At 40.5% G+C, this 16,268-nt stretch overlaps 1 protein-coding gene across 5 annotated transcripts; it reads right to left on the bottom strand.

Moving 5' to 3' along the window:
- Positions 1 to 457: 457 nt before the first annotated feature.
- LOC111255568 (uncharacterized) lies at positions 458 to 14,570 on the bottom strand. 5 transcript variants are annotated; one of them, XM_086978052.1, is made up of 3 exons: positions 10,225 to 10,460; positions 2,001 to 3,484; positions 458 to 1,647 (listed from the first exon to the last, which is right to left on the bottom strand). In XM_086978052.1, the coding sequence occupies exons 1-3, from the start codon at positions 10,320 to 10,322 to the stop codon at positions 1,640 to 1,642; spliced, it is 1,590 nt and encodes a 529-aa protein (XP_086834178.1). In that variant the 5' UTR covers positions 10,323 to 10,460; the 3' UTR covers positions 458 to 1,639. The 5 variants fall into 5 exon arrangements, with proteins under 5 accessions (XP_086834178.1, XP_022673392.1, XP_022673391.1 ...); XM_022817657.2 differs by lacking the exons at positions 458 to 1,647; positions 10,225 to 10,460 and adding an exon at positions 14,294 to 14,570 and having other exon boundaries at positions 1,753 to 3,484; XM_022817656.2 differs by lacking the exon at positions 458 to 1,647 and having other exon boundaries at positions 1,753 to 3,484; positions 10,225 to 10,459.
- Positions 14,571 to 16,268: the final 1,698 nt, after the last annotated feature.

The raw sequence follows: 16,268 nt of genomic DNA, 5'->3' as shown, positions 1-16,268 counted from the left end.
AAACGGGCTTGAAATGGGTATCGAAAGAATAAACGGATTTCGCCTATACGCGTATGTTTTTCAGTAACTTTTATATGCTCGATCGAGGCAGTAGTTCTCTATATATATATATATCCATATATATATATATATGGTAATTACTAACCGGGAAATTACGCTCTGTCGAAAAGGAATACCAATTGCCTTATTGCTTCATTCATCTAATAAAAAGGCTTCGTGCTCTTGTAAAGCCACTGGTTGATAGCTTTCAGGAATGTCTGTTTCTGTATATATTAATCGATCAATTCACTTGATGCCTGCATGCTTACTAGCTTGATGATACGCTTTAGAAAACGATATCGAATGATGTCATTCATACATTCTTAATCCACCTAATGGAATTTACATTTTTATTCTTTTTTTTGTTCTATAAAAAAAAATTTAATTATCTTTTTCGATTACAGTCTTAGCAAAAAAAAACACACCACGATTTTTTAGTGTATCACACGTTTCATTCCTTTCTTTATTTACACAAGTTGATTGGTAAAAATTTTACTTATTTACAACTATTCTACCATTTAATTCGTCACCGGGTTACTTTTGACACCAACGATCCCTTGCATTGCTATCGACGGTGTCTGTTTATGATTTTGTGGTGCATAGCCATAAATGCGACATCGGAGTTTGCCGATATTAATTTGTCACGCTTGTCTCTATATTTGCCATGATAAACTCATTCTCGCAAGCAACTCAACGCAAATTAAAAATAAACTTCTGCTATCTAAAAGTATGAATATGACATTCGGATGTTAAGAGCTTCGTCTCTACTCATGCACATAGCCAAGTGGAATCTGGGAAGCTGCCGTTATGAATAACTGGCAAAATATATTTGAAGTTAGGTACAATGAGTCCTTAACAAAGGCGTCTTTTTGCTGAGCGTGTGCGTTTTTGTAATTAATGATTAAAAAAAATTCTTTACCATTATGTATTTTTTAATGTAAGAAGATGGGAAGCACTGTTAATAACTGTTTGCGATTCTTTTCACTTTTATGCTGCCTTACAGCGCTCCCTGAAAATTAATTTACATCTAACTAATCAAAACAGAATTACACGTCAATGGTCGAATGACGCGCAATTCGCGGTAATTGTCATGACCTAGACAAAGAATTTGTCAGGATACCATTCTCGAGAGACAAAAACAATAACCCCGCGAAAGAATCGCACTTTGTGAAATACTTAGAGGCGCGTCAACGGATAACCAGTCTGCAGTGAATATTCCCGACTGTGCTTAAAATCGTCTGACAGGTTATTGCTAAAGGCAACTCACCTGTTAAAATTATGCAAAAATCTATGTTGAATCAGAAGGTGTGCTCGAAAAGCGTGCACTACTGTGTGCACTTTTACCGGTTACGAAACGGTCACTTTTATATTATCTTTATCTGTTTTTTATTTTATCATGTATAGGTAATTCTAAAAATTGATCAAAGAAAGGTGGACTTTTGTGCTCAATAAGTACTAGCTCAAGGTTTAGTAGGGGAGCTGCATGAAACGGAAATCTAATGGCATTTTCAATTGTATAACCTTGTTAGTTTTAGTAAGAGTACGAACTATTACTACGGCAGTCATCCAGGAGAAGGCTTTCAGCATAAGTAGTCCCAAGTCAGCCTCCTGGAAAAACTTGCGAAAAACAGACAAAATCTAGAGAGACTACTATATATCTATAATGTTGCGAGTATAAGCCGAAAAACAGGATTATAAAGGCAATTATAAATATTTAATGAACTAATACTTTTTTAATAATTTATTACTAATAGAAGTACCTCGTATATAATATATGTATACGTAAGTCACTTCAGTTAATAGTTCCTTAAAACCGATTATTGAAAAACGAATTTAGAATTAATTAGCGCCTATATTATACGCTTAATTTTGTTTAGCGTTTTTAAAAAAGTACCATCAAAACTCATTCAAGGCTCAACTTCGTTTCATTTCGTCAGCCAATGCCTTTCGGCAGCATTTACCGAAAGTTCGTCGTGCTGAATCCTGGTTCAAGTCTCCTGGTAGTGCAGTAATCGTCTCCACACGAATTCGGTTGGCGTATCGGGGTCCCAAAAAGGGAATGCTCCTTCTATTGAAGGTTTGAAGATCAATCACCTCGACAGTAGCCGGCCCAGCAATAAGGACCTGCCCATTAGAATACGCAATAGAGTGACCGTTTTTGAGCAGAGGAACTGGTATCGAACCCAGCAATTCGGTGCCTGTTTTAATAAGCACCTCTCCAGCTCGATATATGATTGCTTTACCTCCGCAGACACCAAGTAGTAGCAAATCAAGTGATCCCGGCTCGACAACGGTCCATTGATCTCGTAGACTCTCAATTATGGGATTTGTACCGTAGATGGGCTGCTCATTATCATTTAATTTGACCTCAGCTTGCATAATGAAATCTAGAAGACCAGGCTTGTATCGTCTTATATACATCCGGCGAATCTTTTCCCGCGACATGGCAATCCCCATAAACGTACCATCGTCCTGTAGTACAAATATTTCCAGCCCTATCCAGAGGAAGAGGTCTCGTTGAAAATGCGCTAGTCCAACATCACCTCGATCCCCATAGTCCAGCGGTGTAGCTAGTTCACGAAGGATGCGCCCAGTGGAGCAGTCGATCACTTTCACCTTGGAGTCGTCCAATACTGTAAGATGACCATCCTGCATGAAGCACAGATTGTCCGGCAAGTGGCCATACCAAACGGCTAAATGTGAGTTAGGGGCCATAAGTGTGTGCTCTTCGAATCGATCGTTGGAGAAACGAAAACACAAAACCTGCGAAGAGTCCATTGACTCGACCGACCATGCCCCAAAAAGGTACATGTTTGATTCAGCTTCATCGCCCCGCGCCAGCTCATCGTAGACTTTAAATATGGAATCCATTCGACGGCTCGGATCATGCGTAACCCAACGGTGCAAATGTTTCAATACGTTTGGCCGAAATGGCCGCATTTCTTCGGCTAATAGAACATCGGCGAGGCTCATAATATCAAGTTGGGTGAAGTTGAGAAAAACGTCCGACCCAAGAAACGATAGAACGGCCACACCTTCAAGTAGGAACTCTCTAAGTGGCCGAGAGAGATCTTCAAGAAGGAACTGTTGAGCAGCGATGTACAAAGGAACGGCTTGGTCGACACTCATCACCATTTCGTTTCTTGTGTAGACCCAATCAAGCATAAGCTTGAGAGTTTCCGAGTCAACTGGCAATTCGGCTTCTCGACGTCGTGACTCGATAAACTCACTATTGCTTACCAATGTACGAAAATAGTCCGAGGCATCAGCCAACACAAACGAATGCACAGCACGTCGACCGCCATCCTTGCCCGCAACAAGGCAAAAGTCACTTGGAAGAAGTCCATCAGCGTCCAATGCCACTTGGAGCAAGCGATCTCCTACAGCCATTTTTCGATTTGTAAGACGGATCGAGTACATCGCCCTTACTTTGTTAACAAACTCACTGAAATGAAAACCGCAAAAATGCAAAACATTATTGAATGTAGCAAAGAAAAATATCACATGTCATATATAATAATACCGACTTTCCGTACGAGTATTTAATTACTGGATCAACTAAGCCTCCACATTTTTTTACAAAACGTTGCTGTGAACTACCCTTTTCTCTTGATGCAACTGAAAGCGTGAAGAACGCAGTAGTAACCACTATAAATAAATGCAATAACGGTAAACGCGCCTATATAATTTAACCAAGTGCTTATCAGTACAAGCTTTTATATGCCAATACGTTTATAATACACATAACCTGTATAAATAAAATGTTTTTTTATTCGTATGCCAAAAGACTAGTCTCCTGTACAAACGCATTTGGCAAACACCGATGTTTTTCAAAACCAATTTTATGCAAGGCTTTGATGGCTTAACGCTTTATTAGAAGTTCGTTAGTAAAAGTTTCTATTATATATGTATTTCACGTCTAGCAAATATCCCTGTGTAAATATGCGGTGTAAATTCATCCACCAGTCAGTTCATTCTTTGTGTCAATTATCATTACTTACAGCTGGCACCGCCAGCTAAGCAGTGAATATTTTCCCTCAGAATGCAAAATGCAAACTCAACCCACCGTAGTGAATTTGTACAATGAGCAGCTTCAGGAAAATTTCGCAAAATTTTCAGTTATGATATAATGAACGATTTTTCGTTTGGGTACATCTGCCATTTTTACCCTCATCAGAAAGACCTCATTTAAGCATATATACATAACTACTGAATATGGTTTTAGGTGCAATGTCCTTACTAGTAAAGGATATGCTCATGAGTATTTCACAAATTATAATTGAACCTTCGAAATTCCCATCATCTTAAATAGCTGCAATGCGTGGTATGTTTTTTTTTTTCAAAACATCTCCTAAATAAACGAAGTCTTTAACGTGCACAGAAAATAATTAGAAGATCTGTTTTCCCATTTACAAAAAAAAAAATACAAATGATTAGTTAATTCGTGACGCACTTGTTAATGAAGATGTGCGCCCTACAAATTCAACGGCCACATTTATATATGCTTATTGTTTTCGTTAAAGATGCCAACGCCGGCCATGCATTTTTTCAAGTAGAGAGCTTAAAATGAATAGAATTGTTCAGCAATTTGATATATACTGCTATAACTTTACGATGAGGTGTAAAAAGGGTTGTCGCATGCGATCACAGTTACAATCATTACAATGTGTATTCTTGATGATAATGATAGTCCAACTTGAATCATGCATAAAACTTTAAATGTTAGATTTTACAACTGTTAGGTTATAAGAAAAAGAACTCGGTATTGTAGAAAATTGAAACCTCAGATTTGGGTACCCAGAATGATTGACAAGCTGCCACAAGACAACCGAGCTCACAAAAAAATTGTTTAGTGCAAAGGAAATTGCTGTCATTAACGAGTCTATGAAATAGAATTGAGTACAAAGCTTGTTCAAGCTGACCGAGAAAATGGGAGTCGTATTTTGAAGGACTGGATAGATAAGAAAGACCAAAAGCCGTTCTAACGCCTAGAATCACAGTTGCCAGAATTGGCCCGAGTCTGGGCTAATTCTGGGAAATCGGACAGGTAGCCGCAGTCACATTGTACTGTGGACATTGAAGGAACGACCCGAATGGACGCGAGCATCCCAGCTTTTAGGTATCGTATTGTTGTCAAGGTGTCATGGCTGACGGATAACACGCTCGAAAAATTGGTCACTAGCGAGCTAATAACAGCACTGAATAAGTTGGCGTGAAGGAAATGAGAGCAAATGCCGATGGAACCAGCCCGCGAAGTGTTGGAGCACAACTCTTTTACGCTAGGAAACGGTTATACTGCTAAGTTCTACGTTAAACGCTAAAAAAAGGGTAGAGAGCGGAGACAGCGATCAAAAGGGCTGAAAAGATAGGAGCTATTACCACCAAGAACCAAGCGAGTAAAAGCTACGTAGTTCTGTTCCGAAGTCTAAAGACTTCGGTTGACCGCAATGCTGAAGGCGTGGAGATTCCGAAGGATATAAAAAACGGCGGCCACAAGCCAGAAGTCAAGAAGAGCAAACAAAGAGAGTCTGGCTAAACGCATCCAGGAAAATGCTTAATTGATCCAAAAGAGGTTACCCCACCGAAGCTAGTTACGATGGCTCTTCGAGAACTGTACGAAACAGCGGTTATGGAGGAGATTGGCAAGGCCTTCGTGGAGCAGCTCAGGAAGAAAATAGAAAACCTCGAGATTAACTCATCGAAGGAAAATCGGTTCAAGACATGGAGGGAAATCATTCACCTTTTGAAACGGGAGGCTGACCTCCTGTGTGCAAAGAGGTATTTCAAGATGAAATGGTATATGATATATGTTAACAATAAGCTACAACTGGTGGAACTTTTGACACCTTGCTGGGGACAGTAGGGATGGAAAAAATGGCAAAAACATTTAGTGCCGGTGCGGAACTAAGGGATGTATGTCCAAAAACTGCACGCAGGATAGTCCCACATTCTCTGCATGCAAAGTGAAAGGACATTAAGCCAACTTAATTTCTTGTTCGAAGCCCAAAAAGTGTATCAAAACTTTGAAAAAATCGAGACTTAGAAGGTCGCGGCAGCGACACAAACTTCTAGAGTTACGATTCGCACGGCAGCGTCAAATGATGGATAAAACGGAGCCAACAGTCACACCCAGAATAGAAAGAAGCATCGCACAAAGGAGGCTACTTAGGAAGAACGGGAAATCACCATTCACCAGGTAGATGAGACGACTGGAGAGCAAAATCAACAACACCTTTTCGATCTTCTCCGGGTTTTCCAAGTCAACCTCAGCAGGTATCACGGTGCACATGACTAGTTAGAAAGCTTTGCCGTGACGTGGAAAATTCACAACTGCCTGACAAGAGAATTTGACAAGGAGTTCGCTCCCAGGAAGAAGACGAATGCGACGATGTCGGGATAAGGGTCTGCAATAGAGGGTTTAGAATTAATTCAAGCTTAATAAACGGGAAGTTCGCCTGGACAGCCACAGATAGGGATACGCTATATTGCAGCTACAAGTCCCCTAACGTGAAATAGGGACCACTTTTTAGACACGCTGAGAGGAAGCCTGATGAACCGACAACAACGAAAAGACACGGTTGAAGGCTATGGCGACATTGTAACTAACGTAGGCAGCCGCCGAATGAGGCAGTAACACTACGCATCAACGTATGCGGAGCTTTTTTAATGAATTGTTTAAAAAAACTTGCACATGGTAAACGAGGGCCGGAATGACAGGAATCATTCCTGGACCTGACCCTGTGTGGCAAAGGAATCGCTGATCGCATCACGCGCGGACGACTGAGGGACGAAGAAAGATCCCTCAGCGATCACTGTAATCCCACCTTTAAAATAGCAGCACACGTAGAAGCAGATGCGAGGGAAAACTCTCAGATACGCGAAAGATGATGCGCTAAACAGTTTAACTGTAAGAAAGTAAAAACAAAGGAATGTGACGACCTGCAGAATCTCGACGCAAGAGACATTATGGGTGCAGCACCAAAATCGCAAATTGGAATGAGAACTCGCTAGAAACCTAAGCACTAGTAGAACTGTACGATTACAAAAGCAAGAAAGAGCTGCATAGGGCTAGGCGACTATAACAAGAACATTAAAAGGCAAAACAAGAACTCGACGCGACGCAACCTTGGAAAAAAGACCGTGGCGCCTACAGCTCAACAAGCTCACGACGCATGCATTAATATCAGAAAGCAGTTTCAAGTCCGCATCAAATAGAGAAAAAAGTAAAAATGGCATGCGAAAAGGTCAAAAGGGATATATGGTTTTTCCTAATACCAAATTGCTATTAAAAAGATTGGATGCACACTGACACTTCTGTTGGCCGATCTTTATGGGATTCCATTGTTCTGCCCTTCATGCTCACTCTAAAGAGAGGAAGATGCCGAAAGCAGAACTCTACTTCCCAGAAGTAATAGAACAGGAGACCATCACCGCGGCAAATGAGTATGACTCACGGTAAGGTGCCAAGGCTAAATGGTATCTTACCGGAAGCAGTATGAGCCCTGCAAAAACACAGGCCGAGCACTTTCCGATATGTAATTACCAAGTTACTAAGAAGTCGATTTCCACGACGAAAGTGGAAAAAAGCGCGTCTTGCGCTAATTCTGGAGCCGAGAAAACCATTTGAAAACTTCAGATAATACAAGCCTTCAAGTCTCAGATAATACAAGCCTTCAAGTCTACTAAGTACTGCCGCCAAGGCATTTGTGGCATTCGTTTTAAGAGACTGACGGCGGAACTATAAGAAAAAAAACATTCTATCGGAGGAGCAGTATGGCTCTAAAAAGGGTTGGACGGATAAGTTGGTTTTATCAGTTGGACTATATTAGTGAGCGTTCTGAAGCGACAAGGGATATCCTGTTACTTACGCTGGATCATAGCGGGCTATTTCAGTAACAAGAGGATCGAGTTCAACTTGATTAAATAAGATCTGTAGCCCAAAGGAACCACGGACTTGCCGTAGAGGGCCATTCTGGGGCTGATATTGTGGTGCCTTGGGTGCAGAAATTCTAAGTGCCGGAAAAAGTCAGTACCACTGCCTACGCCGACGACTTAATGGTGGTTGTTGCCACAATAGCGCCAGAGGAGACCGAGCACAAGGCAAACACTGCATTTGATCGCGTTTTGCACTCGATGAAGGAAAAGAGCTTGGCGCTAGCCTCGGAGACGTCTGGAGCAATACTGCTAATAGATCGAAGGAGGTGTAGAAAAATCAGTCACTTCCGATGGTAACATCATTGCCTTGAAGAAGGAAATCAGGTATCTCGGAGTGATCCTTGATCAAAGGCTGATTTTTACTCCGCATGTCAACTATGTAACTAGAAGGCAGCCAATGCGATCAACCGCCTGTCGAGGATTATGCTGCGGGTTGGGGATGCAAACTAAGGCCAAGACGGCTGCTGTCACCTGTTGTGAAATTCATCATCTTGTACGTCTGGCCCATTTGGCGAAAGACAAGTTTTCGGAGTGACTAGAATCACAGGACTCTAAGGAGCGCTCAGCGACAGCTTACGATTCGCACTTGTCGTGGATATCGTACAATTTCAGCAGAAAACAACCGCACAAGGGAGCAGACACTTTGCATCAGGCAGGAGGAGTGGGCATCAGCTGTCGCTGTGGAAATCACTAGCCCATACTGGACTGACCACTAAACAGGGGAGCTTATTCTAGGTATCGTGAACTGGACTAATACGGTTGAGTACTGAAGAGTACTTGTAGAAGATCGGCAAGGCAAGCTCGCCCGAGAGCTTGCTGTGCGATTTCACTGACAAACAGCTTCCTGAAATGGCGGTGATCCAAGAGATCAGTAACAGTCTTCAGACTCCGGCTCCACAGCGGTTCACTGCTGATAATATCCTCCCACTAATATTGAAAGGCACTGAGAAATGTAATGCATTGTCTAGTGTCGTGGAAGCTAGGATCAGAGCTAAGGAGGACAAAGGGTCAGTAAGAGAAAAAGCTGCAAGAAGGACAAGATTAACTTCCCAAGAAGTGGGGGTCATGGAGTCATAGGTCCTCAGCTATGTTAAGCAGTGGCGTCAAAGGTGTTTAGGGCTGTGGTAGCAGACCAGTGTGACGGGTACCCGCGGGGAGGAATGGAGGCCCTGAAGCAACATGAAAGCAGTCCTAGGGCTCCATCCCCTCAATCTAGAAATCGAAGCATAGACTCTTTAAATGATGAACATGTTCCACACTACCCTCGGGTTTTCGGACTAGCGATTTCGCGGTTGGTCTTGTTAAACAAGAAGAAAAGATTCAATAGAAAGGCGATGTCAGTAATCCTTAACTAAAAATTATACGCTTATCGAACGAAGTGGATCTCAGATCCCTATTCACTCAAATGCTTTTGTAAGCTATCACGCACTAAGTTCAATGTATGCAGAGGCCTAAACTAGTAACATCTGGTTCTTTCCCGTTAATTAAAATGAAGGTATAGTAAAAATCTCGATGAGTGTCACAACTACGAATCTGTCTCAACAGTCCGCCCAAAATTTGTTCTCCATGTTAGTCTACGGCATCTTGTAATTTTCAAAACAAATCGAAGAAAATAATTTGAAAATACAGTTTAACTACGACGTGCAATATGTAAGAGGTACATCACATATTTAAGAAGAAAAAGTTCAATTATACAGGTAATGTATACTAACACATTAGGATGCTTCACCCTGATCCCGGTAAGTGGTGACGGCCTACAGTGAAACGCTAAGTGGAATAGGAAAGAACCGACGTTTAAAAAGTAAGTCCAGATATAATCAGTTGATATTGGCTTTGGACTAAGCGGTTTAAGTTTTCGACGCAAAATCGAAAGTGAACATGTTAACGGAATCGCGCTTCATCATTAACTCGGAAAACATTATGTAACCACATCGCTTACCGCCACCCCATTTTTGAGCAATAATTAATCAAACATCGAAATCGATGTTACAACTCGTATTTATGCCAAGCACATTCCAATAAATCTTGCATTAAATTTAGCTCAAGCTTATAAAGTAATCGGGTCGTTAACTCAAACCGTAAACCGTCGTTCATCGTAATATATCTATGCTTGTGTGCACTGGTACATTTTCACTTACCTTCGTAAATTATATAGAATCGGTTAGCAGACGAAACGACGAAAACCCAGATATGAATCACAGTTCACAACAAAGCTAGTTTATCACTCTCTCTTTTACGAAAATTACATACCAAATATAATTCAGGTACCAGCTTTTTGATGTGAGCGACAGCCGAGTCACGCGCAAGGATTCTAGGAATACTTCAACTGGAGTCAATGTATCAATCATACAGCGGCACACACGATGGCTGGGCTGACCCAGCCAGGCGATTAGGAGAATAGCATGTCGATCTCCTATATATCTATTACCGGGGTCGAACGAGTGAACGGACGGAGCAATTGTAAGCGCTTACCGGAGAACGAACGGTGGCGCGACAATAGGCGGTGGCAACGCGGAGAGGAATCGTGGTGAGGTCAATCGCGCATGCGTCTCAGCAGCGCCGAAATGGCGCGCGAAGCTTAAGAGATCGCTGCGATGTGCATCGATCACTTCAAACTTTAAAAAGCTTTAACTAAAGCCATTTCATCGCACAAACGGAGCATAAGTGTGTAGACCGTTAGACGAAAACCAAGAGGAATAAAAAGCGGATAGCTTTTCGATATTTGTTTATATCAATGTAAGTACAACGCCATCTAAGTGAGTAACCGCAAGCACGAAGTAATTTAGTTAATGAAATCAAGTTTGGAGTCTTAACACAAGCTGTAATGTCACAGAAACAAAGGCTGTTTAGGCAGCTTATACAAGAGCCTTCGCTGATGATGATATAGGTGTTCAAATCTTAGTATGGAATGTATGACACATGCTTTAGAACGCTCCTATGGCTGTAGCTACTGAAGAGCATGAAAACTCAAGATTCACGCTTCATATCTTCAACTAAGTTAGGATTATTAAAGTAGCTTGCAGTTTAATCTACTTTCTATCTTTCCTTAGAAAAAAAACAAAGATGTAGTTAAACTTGCTACCGCAAATACTGTCTAGTTATATATGCATATCAAATAGTTTCTTAAAATATCGAGGAAACAAAATTACTAAGGGCTATGTAAAAGTACGTCAGCCTTTACTTTTCAGCTTAACCTTGAGTGGTCTACTGTAGAGCAATTAATTTGGTGGAATCAGATATGTGTATCGTGTGGATCAACCGGAGAATTAATCCTCTCTGCGATCCATGATTCGGATGAAGGTAAAGATCGACGATTATTTTGAACCCGCAAGGATATACAGCAGGAATATTTAGACAGTGCTAAAGCTTCAGCTTAAAATTCGTAAATTGATGCCACGAGACCGGTTGATCTAATTTCAATTCTCGGCGCCTTCCAATCGTGGTCAGGTTAAATTACGAGAAGGCTGAAATCGCACAGTGAGAATGAAACTTGTCAAACCTTCCAAATGCGATCAGAGCTAATTACAACTACCGCTTTTCAAATAGAAAGAAAATCATGGTAGATTATTGAGATGTACGTTACTTCAGATCCGCATTATCTACACGGATGTACCAAACAAGGACAGCAGAAACATGTAACTCATATAGATCTAACGATGGGCGGGAAATTTTATAACAAACTATATAATCTTGTTTGAAACCTACCAGTACCCTTATATCGTCAATCCTGACTGCTTAAGTTTGCGTAGTCGAGTAATCCTATCGGTCCAGTCATAAGAAATACCATTACATTTTATTAAGCTAAACAGAAGCTATTTAAGTTCAATGACTCAATAGAAACATGAACCCGTGGATACCCATGATGATGCAATGATCACGTGTTTATGTACTAAAGTTAGATATACCTGAGGATTTAGGTTCGAAGGAGAACGTTGACAAAACTGAGGAGCAGCCGCCTTAATCAATCAACATTCATTCACAACCATGTGGTTAGACGAACGATGTCCAAATAGAATTAAAATCAATTGAATAGACCAATATGGTCATTCAATTCCTTATGGCTATATTAGCCTTCTTTCACTTTCGTATCAATGATCGTTAAGATCGTTACAGTAATGATATATTCAAATCCAATTTAGCCGATTAATCCGTTATTCAGCGACGCAGGTCAAAATTTCGAATGTATTAATAAATTCTAATGCAGCTGTGCGTGTGATTTGCGGTAGCGCTAACTTACTCAGTGAGTGTCGTGACGAAATGCCTTAAAAAGAAATTAAATATGATATCAAATACATACTATATTGTGACTATAACCATAATCAAAACATGCCCTGCTACCATGGCATTGCGACTTCCCGAAGCCTTCGCTGAGTTCATTAAAGAACATTCTCCAGGCGAAGTCATTAATCATTTCTACAAAATCCGAAGCACGTATCACTACCAGTGCCGGACGAGAAGACTTTTCAAATAAAGCTTGATTCTCTTCGAAGTATTAAGTGCGTTTTGATATTGTCAGAGGTTTGAATGCGATAAGAAATGAGAGCTGATATACCACCATCGAAAAAGCGGAAGAAGCTCCCAGCATTAAAAAAGAAAATAAAGGCTGCCTTTTTGCAAGGGTAAGCGATTGGAACCGAAGGAGAATAAACGAAGATAAATAAATAAATAAAAATAAGTATTATTTAGATTAGTATTTTCGTTTAGTGGGAAATATCATTCTAATTATTTGTTTAGTGAATCATATGCTTCTCGTTCTGACATATCAAGATTGCGGATCGCGATAACAACAGCAGCAGCGGCTGCGACGACGCTATTCAGTCTACTAAATCATTATGTAGAATTGAACACGGCCCATCGATGTCACGTGTTTCAGAATTCTTAAATAGACTACTAGGCTGATCCATTAAATGCGGTGTTTTGACAAACGTTTATCTATTATCACACTATTGGCCTCTAGACATTACTACATCCGTTCCTTAGTGGTGGACTTACGTTGTTTTATTTTTGGGGCAACATATGGTAACGAGCACGAAATGATCGAGAGTGATTCCCGGTTTTGCCACAATTAAAAAATGAGTAATTAGTACGCCTACGCTTTCTCACTAATTTAGCAAAATGGTTTAGAGTTTCAAAACTTTCATGTGAGCCATCTAACGGTTACCGCAAACGAAATGAACGGTTCAAACGTCAGATAACCTGAAACAATCACACAACACGCGAAGTTATTTTGAAAATAGCATAATGGGGTAAGCCATGGCCTCATATTCCTTACTGTAATGCCATAAAAAATAAAGTAAAGGACGAACAGGGAGAGTAAAAAATTGAAAGTCTTTATGCTTCCGTAGGCTCCTGCAGGTTTATCACAACGCGTCATGCACTCATTTTTTCGAAAATAATACCACCAAAACTCGTTTTAGAAAAAGAGAATTTCTAAGTTTCTTTTTCTAAAACGAGTTTTTCATATTCAATCTTATACACTTAACTGCACAACGAGATATACGTTCTTTCTAGGCTATTTTTGCATTGCATGTCAAATGTTTGGTTTGTATTTGTTTGGCAAGTACCTCAAATATGAATGACCTCCCCGCCTCGTTCAAGAATACAATAGGCTGTTAGCAATCCTTTTGGTTCTGTTTAGTGCATCGTGCGGCCTGTCTCTAATTTTTCCGAAGCTGATGCTCTGCACAACTCCCGCGGGGTCTAACCAAACCCCCTGTAACTCTGTGTACGTTATGTGGAGCATAACGGGCACGTTGTTACGACTAATAATCGAATGGAAGAGCACTGAATGCAAAAATATCACCAATCTTAGAGTAACCGTCGCAAAGTTAAGGGGTAGCTTTGATGCGTGAATAATAACCACGGGTAAATATCTATAATATATAGTGGCACACATATTGCCTAGACTAAAATTTCTTCTTTTTGGTTCTAATTCATGTAGTTTATAATTATTATTACTACAGTAAGCGCTATTATTTATGAAATTAACTTGGCAAAGTAACATTATTGAGTCGATTAAAAACCTCCACCGATTAAATCCTTGACTTACTCCACATATTCCTGGACGATTGCGGTAATCCGCGCTGTAATATGGTTCTTTAAGGTGTTAATAATGTGAATTGTTGTCGACATCACCTGCATATGTAGGCTCGCCTTCAAGCTCATATAGTTTAGTTGGAAAAGTTGATGGTCATGGCTCACTTGCGGCAATATCTACGATCATTTATATATATATATATATAAATATATATATACGGTTTATACATTCAAACTTTGCGCATTTGAGAAAAATTTCGAGTCGAAAAATTTTATTACTTACGATGACATTGCGATGCCTCATTGTAGAAATTGGATTCTTCAGTAAAGGGCCAGTCGCACTTCAATACATCTGTATTTTATTCCAGCTATTTGGTCATGACGATGTTAGGCGCTTAATTCTATATGCAAGTCTACATTTGGCCTTTATCACACGAGGCGCATGTTTCGACAATGTTTATGGACCCGGAGTTTGTCTTGCTCGAGACCCGGTTTTCTCTGGATATGGGCGTCTGCATGGCTGTTACTACTCACATGGGAGCCAGTAATAAAATCAGTGATAACGCGTTAGACTATTTCTATTTGACAGTCAAGGCCAGCTAGCTGTCGTCCATACACAGATTATGATAAATGTGTGGACCTCATCCTCTAAGCGGACTGCGTCGCTGGCGCCGTGCCAAACGTTAGGTCAACGATATCAGTGCCACTCTTGGCAATGCTTGGTATGGAGCTGCTCATTCGTGGAGATCCTGGTTGCTGCAAGGACAACCTCGATATTACGAGCGACTCCTAAGCGTTTCAAGTTGGCGCTAATTCGTGGTACCTTGAAGTTATACTCTTGATCGTGATCGGCTGCAGCATGCCAATGGCCCTAATATAGCCGTATGTAGCCATTATATATCAATCATTGTTATGGCTGTATATTTCCTGTACAGGAACATAGAAAAATCACACATCCTGGGACAGCCCTTTTTTTCTCATGCTTTGGGATTTATTGTTTAAAAATCACTGTATGGCTTCAGCTACTTCTTGCGCCGTATAATCTCGTTCCTGCTGCATTTTCCAAGCATTATCCTCCTCAGACAGAGCACTTCGACACTGAGGCTTAATGTAAAAAGCTGTACCACGTAACCCCTATATATTGTTAAACTAGGTGATATCATTAGTTTGTCGAAAAAGTATTCACCAGTATATGTTAAAATTGAAACACATATTTTTCATGCTTTACAATACTACTACTAAACCAACTACGCACCATTTTTTTCGATGGCTTTTTGCCACTTCTCTTATAACAACAGTTTTTAGAACAAAATACAAGTGATTTTTACATCCCTCCATTTAAGCAAACGTGATACCTCTAACGGAATTCCGCAGAGAACGAAACAGATGCTAATGTAATGTTTAGTCCAGGCTATATGGCGGATGGCACCCAAGCATCGAGTTGTTTTTATAGCTAGTTTTCTTCAAATGGTTCAAAATTCTTTGTTGATGTATGTGTAGTTCCTTGGCGATATCACAGTTACTCACGTATTGCTCTTGCTCGACTTCCGCAATAATTTCATCATCTTGTTCCGTAGCTGGCTGACCAGTGCGAAAGGAATTTTCCACACCGAAATTTTCAAAACAAAAATGACTGAGCCATCTTCGCATCGCTTCTTCAGGGCAATGGCACACATTGGCCATAAACAACACAATTTTTGATGGGCCTGGGGAGCATTTGAGCCTTTCCCGAAATGAAATCACAGAATAGGCAAATTTTTACAATGATTGTAGTCGTCTTTAAAGCGCCTATATCTACTGCTGGTAAATTTTAGTGTTATAGTAACACCAACGCTGATCCCGACCAGACTCAGATTACCCGAGAAATCCGAGTTCAAAGATAAAGATAAAAGTTCAAAGAGAAATCTGAAAAAGGTCAATACTTTTTCGGCAGCCGAAATCTACTCCTACTACAACTATTCTCATAGTGGATAAAAAATAACTGAATACTTTTTATGTACGCCTGCTACAATTTGAATAAAAGTAAAGAGGTCACTAAAAGCTTTCTAGTTGCTCCAATAGGCTCCGCAAAGACCGTTGCATCGTTTCACCTCTCAAAACTGTCGTCTGGATGCGGTCGTCAGTAGCTTTATGACAATATTGGAGTGTGAGGAAATTGGCTACACATATTTTGCATTTACTGCTGTATGCTGAGTGCGACTTTCTTTTTTGTTTCCCATACGACTAACACAGGTAATAAAGCTCCTGGCATTTAAGTT

The sequence above is a fragment of the Varroa destructor genome, unplaced genomic scaffold (genome assembly GCF_002443255.2).
Source record: "Varroa destructor unplaced genomic scaffold, Vdes_3.0 BEIS01000001.1, whole genome shotgun sequence".
Lineage (NCBI taxonomy): Eukaryota > Metazoa > Arthropoda > Arachnida > Mesostigmata > Varroidae > Varroa > Varroa destructor.
The sequence above is the reverse complement of the archived record's forward strand: the minus strand, read 5'-3'. Positions and strand labels throughout refer to the sequence as shown.